General features: G+C 47.8%; 1 protein-coding gene across 1 annotated transcript in view; it reads right to left on the minus strand.

Annotated features, from left to right (window-relative positions):
• TMEFF2 (transmembrane protein with EGF like and two follistatin like domains 2) overlaps window positions 1-26,750 on the minus strand; it is a 173,621-nt gene that overhangs the window by 29,632 nt on the left and 117,239 nt on the right. Inside the window, exons 6-7 of the mRNA XM_064158782.1 lie at window positions 15,334-15,482; window positions 13,458-13,517 (exon numbers count right to left, since the gene is read on the minus strand). Of these exons, the coding sequence (XP_064014852.1) occupies window positions 13,458-13,517; window positions 15,334-15,482 (209 nt within the window). The remainder of the gene's footprint in view (window positions 1-13,457; window positions 13,518-15,333; window positions 15,483-26,750) is intronic.

The raw sequence follows: 26,750 nt of genomic DNA on the forward strand, positions 1-26,750 counted from the left end.
TGGGCAGACTGATTTAGTTCAAGTCCCTGCTCACTGCAAGGAGTCTGGACTAGATGACCTTTAAAGGTCTCCTCCAAGGCAAAGAATTCTGTGATATTATGACTGCAAATTCTTCCACAAGCACAATGTCCTTGAAGTGGACATTGTCCTTCATGGAGCCAGCTCCAACTCTGCCTGCTGAAACATGCCAAATGCAGATGGGCTCTGGTTGCTTGGTATGTCTGTCTCCTATCGAACTCTTCTCACTAGATCCTGTAGGTCCCCCTGCTTCCACCTGTGGATGTTCTTCTGTGAGTTGGGGCAGAAAGCAAGAGCGGAGCTCACTCTGTTACTTCTTTCCATCAAGGGCAGGATCACTTCTGTACAACACAGAGCTCCTGAGATTCATCACTGGTCACACAGCCCATTCTGAAGCACAGCCAGAAGAGCCCATTAAGAACATCTGTTTTTTATAGCTGAATACCTGCATTTACTGTTTCCCTACGCCCACACCCTGCATTATTGCCTCACAGAAGTGAGCTGTATGGATGGCATTTATGTAAGGAAAGCCTTTGGTATTTTATCTAAGCGCTCCCTCCTAGAGCTAATATTCAAAGTGGGAGAAGCTGAATGGAAAAGAAAGAACAATTTTGAGAAATGGGAAATTTAATAAGAATAAAAACGGATGAAGAAGCTGTAGAGAGAAATCACAGAGCCATTACACTCCATGGCCGTTCTCCCACTAGCTTCAGCGAGGCCAGAATTTTACCTCCCGCCTCTTTAAATCTTATTCACTCTTACAACAGTATTTTAAACCAAACAGCTGACATCCTTCTGCCCAGCCAAGGCCCTTTAAATCACTGAATGCAGGATGGGAAAGAAAAAAAAAGAATTAAAAAAGTATCATGGGCACCAGATGTGTCTAAACCCACTGCTGGGTCTTGTGGAGGCAATCTGCAGAGGGAAACGTTTAGCACACATTGTGCCTTCCCAAATGCTGAGAGTTTATCAGGGCTGATAGTATGGACTAATAACGAGCCCTTCCATGCCTCCTTCATTTGCAGAGCAGAGAGACAGCCCAGACTTCTGCCCCTTGAGTTCAGAACAGCCTGCTTGCTTTAATCCTCTCCCATCCTAGCTGGATTGAGGGACGCTTCCATTATTAAATGAAATAGTAAATGAAATACCCCGGGGAGGGGGTGTTTGTGATGGACAGCTGACAGAGCTTTAAACCTCAGGCAAAATAAAAGAGGGAGATTAAAACCACAGGGAGAGATTTATTTTTTTTTTCTTTTTCTTTTTTTTTTTTTCCTGCTGCAAAATATTTTGCCATTATGTAAGCCTGCTTCAAATGGGTAAGGCTTGGGTAAGGCTTGGGGATAGCAGCAGTGCATTTCGACTTGGGGCCAATCGCATTCTGGAACATGTTGCTACCACTGCTGGAAGAGCACATTTGGTTTACAGCTGCTCTGTTTCCAGGAAGGGAGTTTCACACTAGCTCAGTGCTCACAAGTATGTGGTAAAATGACAGCCCAAGTGTGTCAAAAGCCACCTTGCTACACAGGTAAATGCTGCTTCTCAAACTTGACTTATTAAAAGCATTCCCTCTTGCTGGGTGGCCTCAAATTACATCTCCCCCAGCATTTCCTACTTCCTGTAAACCATTTCCATCTTTCTTAAGGAACAAACTCCTGTCACCAGTGCTTTAAGGGTCTCATATGCTGGGTGTTAAGAAATACAAAGAAGCACCATCACGCTGCATCGCTGCAACAAGCGGCACAAGATGAGGGTTTTCAGCAGCTGTATGCCATGAAAAGAAGTGGATTCATCAGCAAAACGAGACTGATGTGGCAAGATATTTGTCTGCCTTTACTCACATCTATTAAACCAGGCAAAAATTGCTGTGTGTCTCCATGCAGCCTAATTCTAAAGGTCTATTAAAATAAAGACACCAATTCCTTCTTTTCTTCCCCAACTGAGCTTCTTTTCAGTTTACCAAAGGCACTTCCTGAGACTTCCTGAGTCTAGCTGAAAACCTTTGTTCTCTTAGGGCTGAAGTTACCATTTCAGGTGTCTAAATGATCAAATTATCTCTTGCTTGTATTGTAATTTGACATGATGATGTTTCTTCTGGAAAAGATGATGTTTCAGTCACTTCTAAGGAGCAACTTCCCTTACCATACAACTTATTTATCATCACTCTGGTGCTTTCATCTCTTGCTATTTTTGATATCTAACATTTCAGAAAGAATGCCAAAACACCCCAAGAAACAAAATTCTGCAGAAATTCACTTCTATGAATATTTCAGAATTTTTTTTTTTTGGTATATATTTCAGAATAGATCAAACACAGAAATTTAAATGTTGATGTTTTCTGAAAGCAGATATTCTTGCATCTCATTAGAACTTTAACTCTCCAATCCTTAGGAAGGCACTGCAATTTCTAACAGCAGATTTACAGAAGCTAAACCTAAAATAAAGCTGCCTGGCAGTGGTACAGTGGTGCTGTGGTACTCCTTAACAAACATTAACTAATTCAAACTGGTGTCATGGATGGCAAGCAGCTGCTGTGTGCCATGTCAAACAGGATCCTTCATGGATGAGCTGCTCTGAGGAAAAGAACCTGGGAGTCCTGGTGGAAAACAGGATGCCCACGAGCCAGCATTGTGCCCTTGTGATCAAGAAGGCCAATGGCATCCTGGGGTGGATGAGAAGGGCTGTGGTTAGTAGGTCCAGAGAGGTTCTCCTCCCCCTCTACTCTGTCCTGGAGAAGTGACATCTGTCCGATTCTGGGCCCTGCAGTTCAAGAATGACCTCAAGGAACTGCCTGATAAGAGTTCAGCACAGGCTGACAAAGATGCTGAAGGCAGTGGAACATCTCCCTTGTGAGGAGAGGCTGAGGGAGCTGGGGCTCTTCAGCTTGCAGAAATGAAGCCTGAGGGGTGAGCTCATCCATGTTTATCAGGATGTAAAGGGCAGTGTTGGGAGGACAGAGGCAGGCTCTGCTCAGTGATGTCTGGTGATAGGATGAGAGGTAGGTAACAGGTGCAAGCTGGAGCAGAGGAGGTTCCATGGGGACATTAGGAAAAACTTTTTCCCCGTGCCAGTGCCAGAGCCCTGGAGCAGGCTGCCCAGAGAGGTTGTGGAGTCTTCTTCTCTGGAGACCTTAAAAACTCACCTGTCTGCATTCCTGTGTGACCTTCCCTAGATGATCCTGCTTTAGCAGGAGGGTCAGACTGGTCCCTTCCAACCCCTACCATTCTGTGATTATTACTCTTAAGCTAATCAAAAAGAGGAAGGGTGGAACTGAGGGCGTGTGAATTTCCTCCTCACATCCAGACAACAGGATTAATTTTCCCAGCTTACTCCCTGGGGAAGATGTAAGGTCTTATCTCAAAGACTTCCTTTACTTTCCTTTCTTGTAGGGGAGGCGTGGGCATTGAGGAGGGAAAGAAGCTGCTATCCAGAGGTAAAATCCTTCACCAAGATGTCAAAAGGCCAAAGACAATTGGTATCCACCATCTTCCTGGCATGTGGAGTGACAGACCAATCCCAAAACATCAGCACAGCAGACACAGGTAAAGCCAGTCACCCTAGCAGAGTACTGGAAGAGTTGCATGTCACAGGACAGAACCTCTGTGCTAGTGTTGGTCCTACAGAAAAGATCAGATGCACTGCTTTTTCTAGATCCCAAAGCAGCAGAATCTGATATGAAGTGGGTTTGAGGCTGTCTGCAGTACATTTAAGGAGACATCTGTGAAAACCACTTGGTTAGATGGAGCCCTGTTATTCAATGCTGGCATATCTCAAAGGAGGGGCCTGCGAGTGGAGGGTATCTCACCTAAGAAGCAGCATATCTGGCACTAAGTAGGTGCCAGATATAAAAAGATCCTGTTTTTATGAGTGAAAATCCTTTCCCCACAGCAGAGACCACAGGCTCTGCAGAGCCAGGTATGATGGTGCATATCACATATGTGCAAGGCAGCTGAATGGTGGCCACAGGTTGTGTTGCTGGATCACAATTTCCATCAACCTCTGAAAACAAATGTTGTGAAAAACAAATTCAGTTGGCATGACTGCAAACCTGAAAGTGTTTTCCCAAGGGTTCCCTCCATGCCTTTCTCTGGGGTGTCTCCTGCCTTTAGAAGTCTTATTTAGATAGAAGGTATCTGGTTAAAGGCAGCTTGAGAAATCAGGCAAAATTTAAGCTGCGCCAAGCTTTAGGGATCACATTTTTATGTGCTAGCAGGAAAGAGTCATGTTTTTCTGCAAGCTCTACCTTCCTTTGAGCTTATTCATTCTTCTGATCAAAACACAGATACTGAGCAGAGGACAGAGAGATCAGTGGATGCTGAAAGGCTCAGATTTGCTCAGGGAGATGGGGTTTTGTTCTCCAAATAAAACAAAACAGATCTAGGGCCCTCGACACAAGAAAAACATAGATCTGATGGATTGGGTCCAGAGGAGGGCCACCAAGACGATCAGGGGGCTGGAACACCTCTGCTGTGAGGACAGGCTGAGGGAGCTGGGGTTGTTCAGCCTGGAGAAGAGAAGGCTACAGGGAGACCTAATAGCAGCTTGCCAGTGCCTGAAGCAGGCTACAAGAAGGCTGCAGAGGGACTATTAACAAAGGCCTGTAGGGACAGGATGAGAGACAATGGTTTGAAATGAGAGAAGAGCAGATTTAGATTGGATGTTAGGAACAGGTTCTGAACCATGAGGGTGGTGGAACAGTGCAACAGGTTGCCCAGGGAGGTGATGGAGTCCCCCTCCCTGAAAACTATCAAGGTCAGGCTTGATTGGATTCTGGGCAGCCTGATCTAGTTGGGAATGTCCCTGCTAACTGCAGGGAAGTTGGAGTAGATGACTTCTGGTGGTCCCCTTGAACCCAAACCATTCTATGATTCTGTAAGGGAAAACCCAACCAGTAAGGTACACAGTACTGGGGAAGCAGAAGAAGTGGGAGCAAGTGTTTGGAGCAATGACTCTGATGGAAAACTCAAGGTTTGCACTACAAAGTCCATCCTGACTCCAACTCTTAATGAAGCTTTACACTTCAGTTCATTTCCAGGACTGAAATGCTTCAGGGATGCTGAGAACAGTGAAAGAGCCTTCTCTGCTTAGTGTTTTTGAGGCTGTTGGTCCTTTTGCTACAGGTCACATTCTTACCCTGGACATACTGAATATTTAGGCTGCTGAATTTCTAGGCAAATCAAATAACTTGGTTCAGAATGTTCACTCTGGGTGTTACTGAACCTTTTTGTTATGAGAAGAAAGCACAAATGAATTCTGCAACTTGTGGTGCACACTCACCAGTGACTAAATTAGGAGCTCAGCTTTAAAGACACAAATGGAAAAGCTGTTATCATTTTTGCTTTGAGCTCCATCAGCTTAGGTAAAGAGATGTCTGGCAGTCCACCTGAGACCTAATTTAAGTTTTAATGCTAACAGGTACAGATTCCATGAGCATGGCACCTGGAAACCATAAGTAATGAGCAGGCACAATTTCTATCATTATAAAATCACAAAAAAAAGCCCAGAAATCCTAAAAAACCCAAAGCACATTTTACCGAGCTTAGTGTACATGATTCAAAGTTAGAGGAGGGCTCCCAGGAAAAGTGAGGTGTCCTCTTGGGACTGGCGGATGAAATGGCCAATATTTCCCTCTCCTCATTGCTTGCACTAGAAATCTCCCTAAGTCTGTTTTGATTTTGCTCCTCAGGAAAAGCCTGTTAGGAGGAACTGCTGTTTAGATCACATGAATTATAGTCACAGAATCATTCAAGTTGGCAAAGGCCCTTGAGATCATCGGGTCCAACCATTAACCCTACTCTGCCAAGTTCACCACTAAACCATATTGCTAAGCACCACATCTATATGACCTTTAAACACCTCCAGGGCCCTGGGCAGCCTGTTCCAATGCCTGACCACTCTTGCAGTGATTTTTTTTTCCTGCTCTCTAGCCTAAATCTCCCTTGGTGCAGCTTGAGGCTGTTTGCTCTTTTTCTATCATTAATTCCCTGTGAGAAGAGATCAGCACCTACCTCTCTATTTTGTCCTTTCAGGTAGTTGTAGAGGGTGAGGTCTCCCCTCAGCCTCCTCTTCCTCAAACTAAGCATGGGTGCAGGTTCCTTCCTGGCACTGGACTTCTTTGTGAAGACCATTATGTGACCTCTATAACAGCATGCCTGTTTCCTGCTCCAACAAGATGATGAAGAATTCAGTAAGATGGGTGTTAGGAATAAGCTCTTTACTATGAGAGTGGTGGAGCACTGGAACAGGTTGCCCAGCGAGGTGGTTGAGGCCCCTTCCCCAGAGACATTCAAGATGAGGCTAGACAGGGCCTTGGGTGACCTGGTCTGGTGGCTATGTCCCTGCTGACTGCAGGGGGGCCGGACTAGATGACCTCTAGTGGTCCCTTCTGGCTTGGACCATTCTATGATTCTGTGATGGAACCAAGCAGGATCTAAAGATACATTGAAGAATGTTTTGTAGAAGAGAAACACAGAATGGTGGGGGTAAGGCAGCACCTCTTGGCATCATCTAGTCCAACTTCTGCTAAAGCAGGGTCACCCACAGCAGGCTGCCCAGCACCACAATGTGCAGCTCAGCTTTGAAAGTCTGCAGAGAAAGAGGTTTTGGTAGCCTACTCTGCAATGCTCACCACTGGTTTGAAATGAGAGAAGAGCAAATTTAGATGGGATGTTAGGAACAAGTTCTGCACCATGACAGTGGTGGAACACTGCAACAGGTTGCCCAGGGAGGTAGTTGAGGCTCCATCCCTGGAGAGGCTCAAAAAGGCTCTGAGCAGCCTGACTTAGTGGCGGATGGGGGTTGGACCAGGTGACCTTTGGAGGTCCCTTCCAATCCAAACCACTCTATGATTCTATGGAAAGCAGGAGTGCTTCCTAAAAAAAACAGTGTTTGTTTAGTGTGCTCCCCTCTGACCTGGAGGTAGCCAGGCCCGTCTGCACATGCAGGGCTGCAACCTCCCCAGTAGCTTTACAAAGCTGCAGGTGAGAAATGGCCTCACTGGAGCCACGATGGCTGTGTGATGCTCAGCTCTGCATATCACTGACTACTTCCACTCAGAAGAAAGAAAGGGCTGGTTCACAAAGGCAGAGCAGAACTGCAGGGTTGTTTATGTTCCATAGCTAAGCTCTGGGGCTTTACTATCCTGCACCAGTTTAGGAAGTGGCCGATGGGGTAGTAGACACAAAATTTAACTCAGAGGGACAACATGTGTTCAAAACTTAACTTGCTCTGAAAATGATGTGATCTAGAGAAAGAATCAAAGAATCACTAAGGTTGGCAAAGACCTCTAAGATCATCAATTCCAACCATCAACCCAATACCAGCATGCCTGCTAAATCGTGTCCCTGAGTGCCTGTTCCAGTGCTTAACTGCTCTTTCAGTATTTTTCTTAACACTCAACCTGCACCTCCCCTGGTGCAACTCCAGACCATCTCCTTTCATGCAAGGAGTTCTTCTATTTGACTCCTGAGGGGTTAACAAAGAAAGAAGTCCCTCCCTACAGAAAACCAGTGCTGCTGTTCTGATTGTGGCTGCTCTCCAGCCGTTTTACAGACAATGAAGATGACTGTGAGTGGACTTGGCAGGCTCTGTATGGAGCCTGTGAAGAAACCCAGTGCTTCTCACGTGCTGGTGTGCTCCTGCCAGTTCTCTGCAGGACAGCCATGGCTTGTTCTCCCTTCAGAGGGATCAGAGGTTCATGATACAATCATGGGGTTTGCCAACCTTTAGGATAGCTTTCTTTTCTCAGACATAAATATTACCTTCTCTTCATTTTGAAGTTCAAGAGTTGTGGACTTTTGGAGAGACTCTTTCAAGAGGAGGGGATCTTATCAATGCTGATCAATATCTAAAGAGCAGGGAGGCAAGAGGCTGGGGCCAGGCTCTACACAGTGGTGCCAACTGATAGGAAGTTCCTCCTGAACATAAGGAAGAACTTCTTTGCTAGGAAGGCGCTGGAGCCGTGGAGCAGGCTGCCCAGAGAGGCACTTAGGGACTCCTTCTCTGCAGAGATTCCAAACTCACACAGAAATTGTGATCCCAGGCAACCCGCTGTGGGTGTGCCCCTGCTTTGGCAGGCTTGTTGGACTAGACTATCTCCAGAGGTCCCTTCCATCTCCCACCATGCTGGGATTCTGTGAAGAGTCCAAGACTCTCCTTCATCCTTGGAGTGGGGAATCATGTGGGGCTCCCATAGCCTTCATCCTACAGCCCTGACCCAGCCAAGGGAAGATGATGCATTTGCCTTTTTTGGTGGAGCACTCAGTTGGCTTGGGCAACACAGCCATCTGCCCCATGACTCACCCAAGCACCTCCTGTAGTGTCATGAAGGCCCTGGTGACAGGAAGCAGCCTGATAAAGATCCAAGACTGTCACCTAGACATGCAATTCCATGGGAAACCAACAGGTAGAGCGATGGGCAGAGCAACCACGAGCATCTGCACAGCATTTTGTGCTCTTCGGCATTTCCCAGCACAGGAACAGCATCACCAAGAGTGGCCCTGAACTACCCAAGACTTCAGAAAGCACAAGAGAGAGTTGACCACCATCACGGAATCACAGAGTGAGGGAATGGCTCATCTAGTTGAACCCCTCCTGCAGTCAGCAGGGACATCCTCCACTTGATCTGGTTGCTCAGAGCATTGTTGAGCCTCACCTTGAATATGTCCAGGGATGGGACTTCACTTAGCTCTGCAAGCAACCTGTTGGAGTGTTCCACCACCCTCATGGTTCAGAACTTGTTCCTAACAACCAATCTAAATCTGCTCTTCTCTAATTTCAAACCATTGCCCCTCATCCTGTCACTGCAGGCCTTTGGAAACAGACCCCTGCAGCCTTCTTACAGCACACTTCAGGCACTATCAGGCTGCTATTAGGTCTCCCTGGAGCCTTTTCTTCTCCAGGCTGAACAACCCCAGCTCTCTCAGCCTGTTCTCGTAGCAGAGCTGCTCCAGCTCCTTGCTCATATTCGCGTCCCTCTCTGAATCCAACAACATGGCCCAAACTGATCCTTTGCAGATGTACATTTTTCACCTGAGGAGATTATTTGGGCTGCAAAAATGCCTTTCCCCCCTTTCCCTCAGCTTCGTGGCGCTGCCAGTGTTCGGCTGCTGAGGTTTGATCTAATCAATGCTCATATAGGGAGCTCTGTCTGGTCTGGAAGATTGTATTATTGAATAGGTCTATCGAATTTGTCAGTGTCTTTGCTGACAATTTTCATGAATTTATAACACTGAAATATGTCTCATCCACACTGACTTACTTTTGATAGTGCTCCAAATGGCTGGAGAAAAAAACCTCTGTAATTTGATAACGAGAAAGGAGAGAATCAGTTAGTGGCATAATTGCTAATATCCAGATCTTAAGAAGGGAATATAAATATTGGAGAATAAAAATAAACAGGCTAATGAATAAACAAGATGAAGACTCCTTGATTGCCTACACTCTGAGTCCTAAAATGGCACCCAAACAGCCACCTTCTTCACATGTATGATGGGGAAATTCAAGACAGCATCAATCAGCTCAGACACCACATTCCAGACCACACACAGTCCACTGAAAAGGTGAGAGATGCTTTTCTATGGAAATTGGGAGATAATGTTTATTGCTATTGGATTTGATGGAAATCCATTAATGATGAGGGGGCTGGAGCATCTCTCTTACGAGGAAAGACTGAGAGACCCGGGGTTGTTTAGTCTGGAGAAGAGAAGGCTGAGAGGGGACCTTATCAATGTCTACAAATATCTGAGGGGTGGCTGTCAGGAGGATGGACCCAGGCTCTTTTCAGTGATGCCTGGTGACAGCACAAGGGACAAGAGATTTAAACTCACAGGAAATTGCATTTCAACATGAGGAGAAACATTTTACTGTGAGGGTGCTGGAGCCCTCGAACAGGCTGCTCAGAGAGGCTCTGAGCCTCCTTCTCTGAAGAGCTTCAAAACCCACCTGGATGTGTTCCTGTGTGACCTGCCCCAAGTGACCCTACTTTAGCGAGGTTGTTGGCCTTGATGATCTCTGGAGATCCATTAGGTTCCTTCCAACCCCTAGCACTCTGTGATTCTATGAGTAATTTACTAACTAAACCTAAACCTTACTGGACAAATGTGACCAATGCCAGTCGCCCGGCAGTTGTTGAGGAGAGAGAACATTCTCCCAAGTCTAATAATTACTTTGGGGTTCCAGAAAATCAAGAGGCCACAACTGCACAGAGACACCAACATTTATGTGTACAGATGCTGTACTGTACACACAGCCACAGCAGGAGTGGGAGGTGGACACCATCAGAGAAGGACCAAAGGGTCATTCTCCCCATGTCTGCTTTGATGAAAAAGAGGACACTGCTTCTTGGGTGTCTCTAACATTAGTACTCTCTGTTTACAACAGCAGAGTAAATCTTGCCTGCGTAAAGTAAGAGCCCTTAAAAAAGCCAAGGCAATGCAAAGATTTATACTCCAAAGGAACAAGGACTCTTGGGTTTGCAAACAGAAAGATTTGTGTGTTATTTGCAAGTATCAGGGGGCTTGAGAGAACAGGAGGGAGCAAAAGATGCTGACTGAACAGGGGGCTTAACAGCTCAGTCTGAAAAACATCAGCTGGGTGTTGGGACTTGTAGCTTCTCACAAAGCTGCTGCCTTCCTGGGCCCCCATGCTGAGCACGTGGGGGTGTTTGGGGAAGAACCCCCACCCTTTGGCAAGCACAGCCTCTATGAAGAGAGCTTTGCACTGCTGCATTAGCATCCTTGACAACACCAGTTATGCCCACTGCTGCTGTCTCCCCTGGGAGAGTCAGTCTGCATGAACCAACGTCTCTAAAAACACGCAGCAGGTGATTTTCAGTGCTGTGCAACAGTACAGAACAAAGGTGTTCTCTGGGAAGGCACAGGGAAACTCCCAAGGCACAACAGCTGAGGAAATGCTACTTTTGCACCCAGCCCTCCCCATGGTCAGGACAGCACTTCCATCCTGAGGAGGTACTAAGGTAAGGAGCAAAGTAGCACATACCATATTCTTCTAACAGCCACCACCACATGATTCTGTGCTTGAAAGAACGTGAGGACAGCCTGGAGCTCCCTGCCTAGCAAATGCTGAATCCCAAATGCTCACCAAGGCTTGCTTTTATACTGCTGTCTCCCTCGTTATCAGCTACTTCTGAAAGGCTGGAGCTGTTGCTGTTACAGCTTTCTGAGACAGCAGATCCTTTCCCCTAGGGTCTCCTGGCAGGGTTATGTCACAAACTTTTGGGGACACTGGAAGCACGTGGATGGCTCTGTGTGAACTTGCAGCTTTCACCCTACCTGCTGTCATCAATGTGAAAATGAGAAGTTCAAGCAAGAACAAAAAGGTTCACAAAAAGAAGGCATCAGCTGGCACAAGTGACTGTGATTCAGGCTGGATTCACCCAAGGGATACAGTTGCTACCCTCAGAAGCTCACTGCGGTCTGAGCCGCAGCAGAGGCCCCAAGAAGCTGACTGCTCAGGTACAGTGATGGTACCTTTCTGTGCCCAGGAGACACCTGCTGGACCTCGCTGCTGATTCAGGATGTCTCCATCCCTCCCACAGCTTTAGGGGAAGGAAGTGTCCTGCATCTACTCCACAGGCCCCCATCACCTCTCAATGGGACATCTATCCCATACTCCTCCTGACCTCTTGGCACTTGGAAACCATTTCCACTACAGACCCACTGTGCTGCAGCTCTGCCCTCCTACCCACCCAGTAACCAGCTTCCTCCTCTGTTCCCTGCTTGACTCCAAACCCCTGAAAATGTTTTGCTGCAATCAGTTTTCTCCTACCCAACATCGCTCCTCTCAAGCGTGGGCTGAAATATCATCTATGTAAGAGCTGTTCTCTTCCTCCTGCCTACTTGAGCTGAAGGTGCCTTCTGTGTGCCTCTTGCTCCATGACCCATGACTTGCCTTTCTCTTGTCATCACTATAATCCTATCCTCCTCCTCCCTAAACCTCCACCTGCTTTTCCTCCCTTCTTGTTATGATTCAATTGCTCCTCACGTAAATGTGCTACCTCCCTCTCTAGGCGATGTGGGTCATTGCCACCCTAAACCCAGACAACCAGACAGCAGCAGAGTAGGACAGGCTGCACACCATTCAAAAGAGGGTTGCAGGCCTTCACTTGGGGATTTAACACAACTGTAATATCTGCCCTTATTTCTAAGTTAAATCATTTTGGTCTACTTGGCCATATCTCCTGTCCACCACAGGGTATAACCTCAGCCCTTCCAAGCCTCTTAAGAAAACTGGCTGCTGCCTTCCAGAAATAAGCTGGGAATAATGAGAGACTGAAGACTTTTCTCTCTTTGCAAGACTCTCTTCAGCCATGGAAGGGCTGCTTGCCAGTAGGAAACACCTGGACTGTGGCTTATCTTTGATCTTTGGGAAATCAATGCCAGCATGGAGTTTCTATAGAAATTTCTGCCCTCTCTGTGTTGTGCTGCAGCCATCCCCAATGCTCAGCACTCCCCCATCTCACCAAGACATCATTTACTCATAGTTCTGTGTTCATCATCTAGCACCATTTCTAAGTGGGAACAGAGCAGTCATTTCCAGGGCTGGGTACCCTACTGACAAAGGCACATCGTGCCCAAAGGGCCCTCAGATGAGATGATCAGCCGAAGGAACTACTGCCAAAGGACTCTCCTGGTGAGAAATGTTAAGACCTGTCAATCCATCAGCTGGATTTCACCTAAGCCATGCAGCACACTCAGGTAAAGCCATCAGTTTGTACCTCCTCTCCCTTCCAAAGCACAAACGTGTCAGCAGCTTCAGCAAGGAACACAGCACCTGATCCGTTTTCACAAGGGCTTCAGTTCTCAGTGGGAGCTGTGAACATTTGCCTGCACTTACACAAATTCCATTCTTCAACCAATGCTCCCAGGCAAAAGGGAAAAAAACCCCTCCCAAGCCTCGCTCGTGTTTACATGGCTTCAATTTCTATCACCACACAAGGCTATATTCAACAATTCCATTGTAGCTACTAAATAAATTAAACCCATTTATCACTTAAAAAAATTATAAGAAGCTTATTAACTTCATAGTTAAATACCAACAGGCAATATTATCTCTTATGGCAATGTTTCATGATACCACAGCTGGATTTTCACTTCCTTCACCCTGTATATCATGATAAAATCTGGCATAATGCAGTAATTTTTCAATAATGTCTGCTGTTTTTGGCCAAAAGGGTCCAAATCTTATTGCTGCCATCAAAACAGGTGTTTTGTAGCCAGGATACACTGGCAAAAAAGTGAAAGAAACCCATTTATTAATCAGAAAGTTTCTAGCAAATGAAAGGGTAGTGCAAAGACAGCATTTTCTTAAAGGAAATCAAGAAAACCATGCTAGAAGATGAGGCCACCTCACCTCAGCAAACAGGAGGAAAGAGACTGCAACAGCTCCTGCAAACTTTGTTTCTGACAGAAGGGGAATCCTACCTGCATAATCTGTCCTTGCATAATGCCCATCTTCAGATTTTGTAGTTGTTGTGGTATTATCTGCATGGAAAGAAATGGCAGTGAGTTACTTGAGCAGCCTGTACCTGATCCAGACCATGCCCAGGCAGCCAGGGCTTTGCTGGCATGCCCAACACTGCAGCAGCCTGCAAGGCTCCCCTGGGCCTGCCAGGTGAAAACAAACTGCAGGATCCAGCTTTTCTTTTTTTTTCCTTCTATTTTTTGGAATGAAAGATGAAACATCTTCCATTAAGGAAACATTTTTTGTTGTTGTTGTTTTGGGTTTTGTGGCTTGTGGTTTTTTTCCTTTTTTTCCCCCCTAACAATATGTGCTAACAGATTGCAGCTGGGATAAATATATCAGCACGAAGCAGGAGTTGTCATTTCTGCTCTATTTGAGGTAATTGGGGAGGTTTAATATGTACTCTGAAATGAACTGCCAGGGAGGGGGGTTAACTTTAAAGAGAGGGGAGTAAACCAGAGAGTGCAGAAGACATCTGTACAGGATGGCCTTGTAAGTAGAGGTGCTGAGGATTTATAGGCCAGAAGCTAGAGGAAAAAATGCTCTTAAGAGCTGACAATTTATTTACAGGAGCTATTTAAAGGCAAATTTTCTTCATGTTTATTTTGGAAGAAAAACAGAGTTTTTAAAGTCAGCTCAAGGGATTCAGGTGATTCAGCATCACAGACTGGTTTGGGCTGGAAGGGACCTTTAGAGATCATGCAGTCCAACCCCTTGCAGTGAGAAGGGACACAGAATCATAGAATAGCTTGAGTTGGAAGGGACCTGTACTGGTTTGGGGCTCATTGTAGCATTTTAATTAGAGAAATTAGATCATTAGTTGTGAAGAGAAAATAATGTTGATGTCTGTATCATTCATTGGTTTGCTGAGTTGCTTTCAATAGGAGGGGGGAAGTTCCTAACTCCTCTGCCACGGGCAGGGACATCTCCCACTGGATCAGGTTGCTCAGAGCCTCATCCAGCTTGTTCTTAAACACTTGCATGGATGAGACTTTTCAGCTACAGTAGGCTGCTCAGAGCCCCAGACAAGCTGGTTCTAGGGATGGTGAACCCAGGTCAGTGTCTCACCACTTTCACTGAAAAAAAATTCCTCCTACCTAGTCTAAATTTCCCTCTTTCATTTTCAGGCCATCACCCCTTGTCCCACTACAACAGGCACTGCTCAAAAGTCTGCCCTGAGCTTTCTTATTGCCCCCTTTAAAAGGCCACAGGAAGGTCTTCCTGGAGCCTTCTCTTCTCCAGGCTGAACAACCCCAACTTTCTCAGCCTGGCCTCACAGCAGAGGTGTGTAGTAGCCCATGAGCTTGGCACTCATGGAGAAACACAGAAGCTGCAGCTGCTCTTGGCAAAATTTAAGGCACCTTTGGCATCTCATGGGCCCAGCAGAGGTCAGATGAGAAACCAGCTCTAGGACTGTGTTTGGGCGCCCGTCTTTGGCCACCTGAGATTGTTTCAATCTGCCATAGTTAAGAGAACAAAGAGTATCCACCCTGGGTGGCAAAATGTATCTGAAATGGTCTTCTGCTGCCTGCTCGAGCCCCAAATCTGGAGGGCAGAGCTCTGGGTGAGATTCTCCTGTCTAAACACAGGTCTGATTTTAGAAGCAGTGCAGGGCTGGCCAGTACCATGCTGATGTGGGCAAGGTTACACAGAGCATTTCTCATGCCTCTCTTGGCACCTGCACCACAGTCTGTGCTCTACCGTAGCAAGTGTAAGAGCCTAACAGAGGTGTGAAAAGTGCCCAGTAAGAAGCCAGCCCCAGATCTTTCTCTTTTGCCTCCCCTCCCCAAACAAAAATTGAAACCACTCTTTGAAATGAGTTTTGCTATGAGTTACCTTGACATCGACCCAAGGACATGACTTCAATTTTCTCCTGTTTCTGGCATGATGCCTCTTTGATTTGACATGCATTATCATAAGATTTCCCATCAGAAGCACATAGAGGATTGAAGTTGGTTTGGGAACAGTCAATGTTGCACACGCACCTGGAAAGACAGGGAAAGAGAGAAAATGAAGAGGCTGATAGGAGAATGTTGTTTTGTGACATCATAAATTCATCTCAGAAATAAAAGTGGTTCCCTTTTCCTGACTGCACAATGCAAATCAACACAGTGGAAGTTCTGTCGAGAGATCATTTGTATTTCTGGATGGAAATTAACTATGGGGAGAGAAAAGTGACATGGGGAAGAAATGCAAGAAAAACAAAAGAAGTGTTAGACATAGGAAACTGCCACACCATCACCACTTGTGACCTCTTGTAAAGAACACCTAAGAAGATAATTCAAGCTGCTGTGCCCTCTTGTAACTCAACAATACACAAAATTCACCTCTGGTGAGGTGCTGCCCATTGTATGCCTGTGTAAATCATAGTCACAGAATGAATCAGGTTGGAAGGAACCCTTGAAGGTCACCTTGCCCAACCCCCCTGCAGTCAGCAGGGACACCTCAGAATCACAGAATCAACCAGGTTGGAAAAGACCTCTAAGATCATCCAACCAGATTAGGTTGCTCAGGTCAAGTTTGACCTTGAAAATTTCTAGGGATGAGGCCTTCACCACTCTCACTGTGGAGAACTTACTCCCAATGTCCAACCTAAATCTCCCCTGCTCCAGTTTCAAACCATTGCCCATCACTGCAGACCTTTGCACACAGTCCCTCTGCAGTCTTGTAGGGCCGCTTCAGGTACCAGTATGCTGGCTCAAAGGTCTCCCCAGAGCCTTCTCTTCTCCAGGATGAGCAGCCCCAGCTCTCTCAGCCTGTTCTTGAAGCAGAGGTGCTCCAAACCTCTGATCATTTTTGTGGCCTCCTCTGGACCTGCTCCACCAGGTCAACGTCCTCCAGAGCTGGACACAGCACTCCAGGTGAGGGTTCACCAGAGCAGAGTGAAGTGGCAGAATCAGCTCTCTTGACCTGTTGGCCATGCTGCTTTTGGTGCAGCCCAGGCTGCCACTGGCCTTCTGGGCTGCAAGTGCCCACTGCTGGCTCATGTCCAGCTCCTCATCCACCAGCACCCCCAGGTGTTCTCTGCAGGGCTGCACTCAGTCTGGCCTGGTATTGAGGGCTGTCTCCTGCTCAACAAGCAGAACCAAACTGTGACATCCCTGCTTGCAGCCAGGAGCATACACTGGGTGAGAATCCTACAGAGTGTGCAGGGCACAGGAATCCTTTACCCCAGACAGCTTCACCCCAACACTCAGAAATCCCATCCTGCTCCCAGATAGCTCGGCAGAGTGGTGCTTCCTCTCTCACACTCAGCCTGCAACCTGGGCACGCCCAGGCTCTGCCATGTCACCTTCTTGCTCTTTCACAAACTCAGACTGGCCTCATCACCTTTGGCTGTTGGCTGCACTGGCCCTGGGGCTGCCCCCAGGCTCCCCTTGCCCACACAGCACTGGCAGCAAGCATTCTGCAGTTTCTTGATCTCTGAGGCCTTTCAGTAGGCTTCTGATTTTAAGTGCTTTGATCATCTGACCATTTCATCATCCTGGCTACGACTTCTGATTATCATTATATCAATAAATCTATTTGGTTTCTGTGTTCCTAAGCGTAGTGCTGATGAATTCTTGGCAATATAATAGCTGACTGAGCTTTCCTTAGGCTTCTGAAGCTGTGAGAAGGTCAATGAGGCCTCCTAAGGGGTCACAGGATGAAACTGTACCCAAGAGGATGCACCAAATACATGCGTAAGGCTGAACTGTGGCTTCTGCAGTCAGAAAAGCAGCTTTGAAAGCATCTATGAGGAAAGAGCACTTTCAAGATGTCAACTGATATGCTGCAGCTCCCCAGAGAAAGGACAACCTCCTGAATGCTGACCCTCAGGACCATCTCAGCTTTCAAGTAATGGGCTCATACGCTAATTTGCTACGATTTGGGCTCTCACTGTAAACAATCATTAAACGAGGCTCCCTTTCTTATGCCTGTTCTTCCAGGGCATTATGAGGATTTCCTCTTCTTTTATAAGCTTTATTTTATTCCCTTTCATTTCACAGAATCACAGAATCAAAGAATCACAGAACTAACCAGGTTGGAAAAGACCTTTGAGATTATCAAGTCCAATCTGTCACCTAACACCTTCTAATTAACTAAGCCATGGCACTAAATGCCTCATCCAGCCTCCTTTTAAACACCTCTAGGGATAGTGACTCTGCCACCTCTGCGGGCAGCCCATTCCAATGCCAATCACTCTTGTGAAGAACTTCTTCCTAACCTCCAGCCTAAACCTGCCCTGTTGTAGCTTGAGCCTGTGTTCTCTTATTCTGTCACTGAGTGCCTGGGAGAAGAGACCACCTGGCTACAACCTCCTTTCAGGTAGCTGTAGAGAGCAATGAGGTCTGCCCTGAGCCTCCTCTTCTCCAGGCTCACCAATCCCAGCTCTCTCAGTCTCTCCTTGCAGGGCTGTGCTCCAGACCAGCCTTGGTGCCCTTCTCTGGACACATTTGAGTATCTCAACATATTTCTTAAATTGAGGGGCCCAGAACTGGACACAGTACTCAAAGTGTGGCCTAACCAGTGCTGAGTACAGGGGCAGAAGGACTTCCCTGGTCCTGCTGGCCACACTATTCCTGATACAGGAATCTTGGAGGAGCTGAACATCCAGCAATCCACTTTGTTATTTTGGTGATCATGAAGCTAAAAGAAATAAAACAACCAAAACATACTAAGAAAGATTGTCCTGGGTCCCTTCTTGGCACACTTTGGGCTGACTCCCCACAGTGCATCCTGCAGCACTGCTTGGTGACATGGCTGGACCCTGTCTTGAGAACAGGGTGTCCAAGCTGAAATGGAAGGTTTCTGCAGACCGAGGTGCAGCTCTGCAGCTAACACCCTGAGAGAGCCCAGGAGGCTGCTGGAGCTGAACTAAGCCTGAGGCAGGTAAGGTGCTGATGGGCATCTTCTTGTGCCTTGCTATGGACACGTGGAGTGCAAGTGTGCAAGTTGCTGCAGATCTGTCTTAGAGCATCTGTCAAGGCAGCAACTGCAATAAAACAGCACATGTGCATTTTGGGAGCGGTTGTCACTATTTCACCCATGTAACATGCTTCTCCCCTGCCCAAGGAAATGAGACAAGAGCCCAAAACAGGCCAGTAGTTATCCCCTGCACAGCTCCTGACCATAAAAAAGCTGCTGCCCAGGCCTCAGAGAGCTCCCATGTCCCAGCAGCGATGACAATGTGCTGCTTCAGGCTGCTTGCCCAAGTTAGAGCAGCCAAATTGGCTTTCTGTTGGATCGATCTCTGCAACTGCACTTCAAGCCCTGCATTTACTTTTTGGTCCCTCACTCCAAGGAGGGCACTGAGGTGCTTAAGTGTGTTCAGAGATGGGCAGGAAAGGTGGTGAAAGGTCTGGTGAGGAGCAGCTGAGGGAACTGGTGTGGTTTAGTCTGAAGAGACTTCATTGCTCTCTACAGCTCCCTGAAAGGAGGCTGGAGTGGTGTGGGGGTAGGTCTCTTCTCCTTACTATCAACCGATAAAGAGGAAATAGCATCAAGGTGCACCAGGGGAGGTTTAGGCTGGATGCTGGGAATTATTTCTTTGTACTGAAACCGGCTCCCCACGGGGGTGGTGGAGTCCTCAAGAAATGTGTGGACATGGTTTCATGGCCATGGTGGTGTCAGGCTGATGGTTGGACTGGATGAGCTTGGAGGTCTTTTCCAACCAAAACAATTCCATGATTCTATGAAATTCATGGGGCCAATAAATGGGGCAGGGGTGAGCACATAGGCTTCTAAGTCTCCACTCCTCTACAAATAACATAGAGCTTTATTTTCTGGGCAGAGGCAGTACCTTTGCTTGCCACTGATGAGAGGATTCCTGGTCGTAAAGGAGTGTCCCTGGAGGGAGGAACTATGTTTTAAGGAGGTGTCTCAGTAAAAGGAGAGAACAGTTCTTTGCCTGCGAAGTGTAAGAGAATGTTCTATTTCCTTAGTTCATGAATAAAGTATAATCACCAGTGACACAGTGATGATAAAAAGAACCCCACTCCATGCTTCATCTTTACTCCTAAGACAACCACGCAGCCTTTGTTTTCAACATGTGTGACTGAAAAAGAACGAAGAATAAAATGACTCTGCACGTGGCTTTGTGTGTAGCTCTGACAGGGAGGGGAGGGTCAAGCGAGACTGGTTCTAGAAGAGTGGTTTCACTGGAAACAGAGGCAGACACGTTTCTGTCAGAGAGAGATGGCAGTGGCAGCTCTTTCCTATCCAGCCTCTTTTAATTAGCCCTCTGCAGCCTGGAAATCCGAGAGTGCTGTTGGTACCACCTCTGTTTATTAAAGATTCATGTGCAGGCTTTGCTGGCCATGGGTCATTTGCTTTTTTGGAACCAGAGCAACAGAAAATTGTGTCTGAGAGATCTGCAAAAGTACTTAATGAAATGACTAACGTCTTCAGCCAAGTGTCTACTTGATTACAGGGTCCAAACAGCAGAACAGCAATAAATCTGCTACAAAGAGAATTGTCAGTCAAGGAAATAAAGAAGAAAAAGGCATAAAACCAAACAGACAGGGCAGTGAGAGCTAGAAATGCAAATCTAGTGTTATTTTTACTAGTCAGAGCTGGGATATTGGAGCACATATGCTAATTTGGTCAAGTGTGAGATCCCACCACGTCTCAGCGAGCACTGTTTTACAGGGAAAGTGATGTTCCACCCTGCAATCGTTTCCAACGTTGGATATTTTCTCCAGGCAAAAAAACCAACAATACAACAAAAAAAGGGAAGGACAAAACCCAACAACATTTTGCAGCATAAAAAAGCTCACAGCTTTGCTTTGCCTTTGCTACAAAGCAGCGTATAAACAAAACCATGGTGGTTGTACACTTATGGTTTTTCCATCAGAGACAGGTCTTATCCTCGGCTCTGCCTAGCAAGCAGTGACCAGAAACTCAAATTTTGGGTTGGCTGCCAGTATGGTCCTCCCCCAAGCCCCTTGCCCCCTCGGCGCAGGACATCGAATGGCCGTGTAAAGCAAAGCTGGCAGCAGCGGCCTGCGTAACGAGCCTGGCAATCAGTCCCCAATGCCTTCTCCATCATTTGGATTCCTGCAAGGCTCTCCTTTCTGCTACGCAGGGCATCTCTGCTGACATTACCAGCAGGCAAGTGGAAATGAAGCCTGGCTTAACATTACGCCTGCAACACTGGAACATGAATTGCAGCGGGGTTCAGTTGCGTGTCAGCAGCTGGCGGGAGCCTGCATTTACCCAGGCAGCTCTGGGGATGTTTAATGCATCTCAACACAACACCACGCAGAGATACTTGAACTAGCTTTGAGCAGGGCCTGGCAAGGTTAACCAGGCTGGGCAGAACCAGCCTCCAGGAGCTCAGCAAGGCCCTTCAGACCCTCTGCAGGCTGCAGCATTACAACTCCTTAAAGCACACAGTCTGTGATACCCCTTTTCTGGGCAGCAATCACCTCTGCTACCCAACTCAGCACCATTTGGGTCTCAAAGCTGTCTACACATACAGGCAGCTCAGCTGGATTTCTCCAAGGGGCTTGCAGGTATGTACCTCTCTTTGGGCACCAGTCTCAAAAGGACCACTCTGATCCTCAGCACATTTACAGTAACAGCATTCAGCTTTACAGAATGGTGGGGGTTAGAAGGCACCTCTGAGGATTATCTAATCATAGAATCATAGAATCAGTGAGGGTTGGAAGGGACTACAAGGATCAGCCAGTTCCAACCCTCCTGCCACGGGCAGGGACACTCTACCCTAGATCAGGCTGGCCAGAGCCCCATCCAGCCTGGCCTTAAACACCTCAGGGGCAGGGCCTCAACCACCTCCCTGGGCAACCCATTCCAAGGTCTCACCACTCTCATGGTGAAGAACTTCCTCCTCACGTCTAGCCTGAATCACAAAATCACAGAATCACAGACTGTTAGGGGCTAGAAGGGACTTTGAAAGATCATCCAGTCCAACCACTCTGCCAGAGTAGCATCACCTATACTAAAATCACACAGAAACACATCCATGTGGGTCTTGAATACCTCCACAGCACGACTCCACAGCCCCCCTGGGCAGCCCGTTGCAGTGTTCCTTCACCCTCACAGTGGAAAGATTCTTCCTCATGTTTACATGAAACTTCCTATGCTTCAACTTCTGCCCATTGCCCCTTGTCCTGTCCTAATCAACACCTCCTGCTGAAGCAGAGTCACGCAGGGCAGGTTGCTCAGGATCACAATGTCCAGATGGGTTAGGAATTTCTCTGGAGGAGACTCCACAGATGCCCTGGGCAGCCTGCTCCAGGGCTCTGTCGCCAATCAGTTTTTCTTTAAGTGGAATTTCTTGTGTTCCAGTTTGTGCCTGCTGCTCTTTGTCCTGTCACTGGGAACCACTGAAAAGAGCCTGGCCCCATCCTGTTGCTCCTCAGCTTTACAGATAAGCATCAGTAAGATCCCCAAGCAGACCTTCTAGAGACCTACAGCAGCAATGACTGGATACTGTCATACCATCTAACAGAGAGGTAAGCTTTAGTATAAAGTCCTGGCATCCTCAGCTCAGAGTCAGCAGGGACTTCTGCTAGCATGGCCAAGCTCAGGTACCCTACAGTTGTCTCTGCAGTGTGTGGGGCACAGCCCAGGAGGATGGCAGCCAATAATGCCTCTATCCAGGAGACAACACTGCCTGGCATCATCTCCTGGTTCTGCGTGCAGCCGAACCCCAGGCATACCCCCATACCTACAGCCAGAACATGTTCCTGATGCCCACTGGCACGCTGGATTCACACTTTCTATGAATCACGCCCTCCATCCTGTCTGTGCTTGCCAGCAGACTGAAACCCTGTCCCTGCACTCCCCAGAGCACTGTAAGAAGAAGGCTTGGAGAGCAGAGGCACTGCACGGCTCCCTCACAACCAGCTCTGCTGGCTGCGGGCGGGGGACGCCAAGCGCGGGCTGCAGCGCAGCACAATAAGCAATGCATATTTTATGGTGGCAGCACAAAAATAGCAGGCAGCAGCTCCTCCCCAGGCCCGCTCGCGCTTCTCTCGGCTTGCGGCTCCGAAGTGCAGAAGCAGGGTGGCTTGTTCTGAGTGCCTTCCACTCACTCAGCTCATTTATTTTTCCCTTTTGTCCTCTGCAGCCCAGCTCTTGCACTAAGGGCTTCCAGCACGGCTGCTTTTCACAGAGGCTTCTCTGGGATCTTTTACCTATTTCAACTGTTCAAATGTTTGTCTTCAGCAGGAGCCGAAGAAGAAAAGCCTGACTCCTCCGGGTGATGCAAGGTTTCTGCCTGGCACTTCAGGAGCATCTCCTTATCCAAACAATTAGGAGCCGCAGTGGCCACGCACGGCATTATCAGGATGCTGCATGCAGACACTGACTGTTACGGAGAGCAGAGGAAGCAAGATGTGAAGGACCCCAAAGCGTTGTAACAGGAGGAAGAGCTGAATAATCAGGTGATTACTCAGGCATCCTGGGGTGCAGCAAGAAGAGTGTGGTCAGCAAGTCAAGAGAGGTTCTCCTCCCCCTCTGCTCTACGCTGGTGAAGCCTCATCTGGAGTGAGGCCCAGTTCTGGGCACTCGGGTTCAAAAGGGACAGGGAACTGCTGGAGAGGGCAGAGCAAAGGGCTGTGAAGATGACGAGAGCAGTAGAAGAGCATCTCTCTTTCAAAGAAAGGCTGAGGGACTTGGGGCTTTTTAGCCTAGAGAAGGACACTGAGGTGCTGGAGCATGTCCAGAGAAGGGCAATGAGGCTGCTGAAGGGCCTGAAGCACATGGCCTACAAGGAGGGGCAGAGGGAACTGGGGTTCTTCAGTCTGGAGAAGAGGAGGCTGACGAGAGACCTCATTGCTCTCTGCAGCTTCCTGAAGGGAGGCTGGAGCAAGGAGGTGGCAGCCTCTTCGCCTTGGTGGCACGTGACAGGAGCAGAGGAAATGGTTACAGGCTGCACCAGAGGTTCAGGGTGGATGTTAGAAATAGTTTTTCTGCCCAGGGCAGTGGTGGAGTCACCATCCCTGGAGGTCTTGAAGCACCATGTGGACCTGGCATGCAGGGACATGGTTTAGTGTTGACCCTTCAGTGCTGGGTTGAGGGCTGGACTGGATGGTCTTTAGAGGTCTCTTCCAACTGGATGTATTCTGTGAATCTGTGATTTTCAAGACTTAGAAACGCTTCAAGGGTGGGTGTCAGGAAGATGGTGCCAGTCTTTTGTCAGTGGTGCCCAGTGACAGGACAAGAGGAAAAGGGCACAAACTGGAACACAGGACAGTCCATCTGAGCATGAGGAGGAACTTCCTTGCTGTGAGGGTGGTGGAGCACAGGGCCAGGCTGCTCAGAGAGATGGTGGAGTCTCCATCTCCAGAATCATTTAAAACACCCCTAGATGCTGCCCTGTCCAACTGCTTCTAGGTGGTCTTGCTCTGATCTCCAGAGGTCCTTTCCAACCTCTACCACTCTGTGATTCTATCATTCTGTGAAAAGGACTGAGGGAAATGCCTTGGGGCCAAAATTACCCCCCGACCTACTTGTCTGCCACTCTGTCATGAACCTGAGTGACCCTTTCAATCTCCATACCTTCCATCAAACTTCTCTGTCCACTCTGTCTATCTGGGTTGCAGAGGCAGGAGCTAAAGCAGCAATCACCGTGCAGCTCCCACGCTGCTGCTGCTGCTGCTGCACAGCAGGGAGTGGCTGGCAACGCTTACAACTCCCTGCAGATTTTCCAGAGCACACTTGCTTCTCAAGGACCTTGTTTCAAAGCAGCTTCCTGGTTAAAAACTTGCCCACCAGTTTTCAAGGTTTCATCCTGGAGGTTTCATCCACTTCCATCTGCTGTGTAAGACACTGAGACTTGATTCCTAATTCTCCTTTATCTTTTTTCCCCTTAAGTTTCTTTATAAGCTTTCCACAAAGAACATCACAAACTTCACCTTTGCTTCCTTCTTACAATTCAAAGCACCAATTAGAAGCTGACCTTTAGCTGGCTTCTCCATGCCTCTAGTGCCCTCAGCAGTACACTGAATTGGATGTTAACACCTTTAGGGCAAAATAAATGTCTCGTTTTATTTTTGTAGCAGTACCATTCCTATTTAAAAGCAATCACATCAAAGGCAGGTGTTGCCAGACTGGATGCTTTAAACTCAATCAGAGAAAGTAAAGAATTACAAGGCTGATGACTGTCTTTGAATTATAACCATGGAATTGTTTTGTCTGGAAGACATCCTTAAGACCACCAAGTTCAAACAGTAACCAAACACCTGCCAGGTCATGACTAAACCACATCCCTCAGCACCACACCTGCATGGCTCTTCACAGAATCATGGAATGTTAGGGGTTGGAAGTGACCTCAAAAGATTATCCAGTCCAACTTCCCTGCCAGAGCAGGATCACCTAGGGCAGGTCACATAGGAACACATCCAAGTGGGTTTTGAATGTGTCCAGAGAGGGGACCAGAACTGGAGACACTATTCAAGATGTGGCCTCACCAGGGCAGAGTAGAGAGAGAAGTATTCACCACACCCCTTCCAATCCACTCCAGGATGCCACTGGCCTTCTTGGCCACAAGGGTACATTGCTGGCTCACGGTCATTGTGTTGACCATCAAGACTCCTAGCTCCTCTTTCCCAGAGGCTCTCTCTTTCAAATCCCTCCAGGGATTGAGAGTGCACCACTGTGCTGGGCAGCCTGGTCAGAGCTTGACATCCCTTTCACAAACGAAATTCTCCCTCACGTCCAACCTAAACCTCACCTGGCACAACTTGTGACCATCTCCTGTAACCCCATTGCTTGTTACTCAGCAGAAGAGACAGCCACCACACCTTGCTCCAACCTCCTTTCAGGTACCTGTAGAGAGAGATGTCCCCTTGGAGAGCGATGTAAAAATCCTTTTGCTGGCTGTGTGAGCGGAGCAGAAAACTCCCATTCGGTTCACACCCCACTCACAGCATCTGCAGGTATCCAGTGGGTGAAGTTCATTTAAAGCAGCTGGAATATAAGAAGTGCCTTTCTTTGCATGGCCTGCCTACACTTGGTGTCCTTCACGTCCCTATGGTCTGTGCTAAAACAAAGCTTGCCTGACTGCTTCCCTTCCTCTGCAAACATCTGAGGCTGCCCTTCAGCAAGATCTCATCTCTCTGTGCCTCAGCCTGCTGATATTGTTCGCTCCTACCCCAAAGCCAGCAGAGTAATGAGTCTTGTTCCACCCCAGCCTCCAGCAGCTACTGGGACTATCACAACATCTGGTGGGAAGCAAGGGACACCATGTAGCTGCAGGTGCTGGTGTGGACCACGTCATGCAGGAAGGCTTGTTCTGCTCATGAAGAACTTGGAGACCTACTGGTACCACCTTTGTTAATAGTACTAGAAGTTGCCACTGGAAACAGAAATTGGGCTCTGATTTATCAGTAAGAGTAAAGGGATCATGGCCTTCATAGAGGAGGAGATCAGGGTGCTGTAAGCCCTGTCCTGTGTGGCACATGAGCTACCCACTGCTGGTGGGGAAGGCAAGGCTTGAGGTGATCTTCCTAAAAACTAGTGAGAAGAAAACCACAGGAAAATGATTGCTCCCTGTAAAGACTCCTTCCATATGTGCAAAATGAGACTGCCTCTCCCCATCGACTGCTCTGCCCCCTCAAGCACCTGTGTCTCCCACCTCCGAGGAGACCTGCCCGAGGGCAGCACCATCTGAAGTGGCTGTGTGCTCCAGGCTACCCTGCTTGGTGAGCTGACTTAAATCATGCAACAAGATCCAGTCAAGCTGTGTAATAGCATTCTAGGAGGATACTTCCAGGCTTCCCTTCGGGCACTCCTTGCACCTCCTGCACAGAGGGAAATAAGGCAAGGTAACCTCATCATCCCGCACAGCAGGGGCATGAGATCTCAGCCCACAGGGATGGGGCTAGGACACGAGCAAATCACTGCACGTGCCAGAAGGAGAGCAGCAGCAATCTTCTTTGCCCTCAGAGAGTGTAGGTCTGTAGATGAAAAGTTGCTGTGCAAAACTGGAGCCTCTTCTCTTGCTGCCTCAGTATGACCAAGGTGGCTGGCTGCTTTTGAGAGCAAGCCCTGAGGGAAAGTACCACTGGCAGGGAAAGGAAGACAAAGGGATGAAACAAGAGTGTCACCTCAAGGACATGTCCCTGCCAGCAAACTAAGGAGATGAGAGTAACCTTCTTCCAGCTCTTTGAGCCCAGAGGAGGGTCACTAGGACCATCAGAAAGCTGAAGAACCTCTCCTTGAAGACAGGCTGAGAGAGTTGAGGCTCTTCAGCCTGGAGAAGAGAAGGCTCCAGGGAGACCTTACCGTGGCCTTTCACTGTT

Source organism: Pogoniulus pusillus, chromosome 2 (genome assembly GCF_015220805.1).
Source record: "Pogoniulus pusillus isolate bPogPus1 chromosome 2, bPogPus1.pri, whole genome shotgun sequence".
Lineage (NCBI taxonomy): Eukaryota > Metazoa > Chordata > Aves > Piciformes > Lybiidae > Pogoniulus > Pogoniulus pusillus.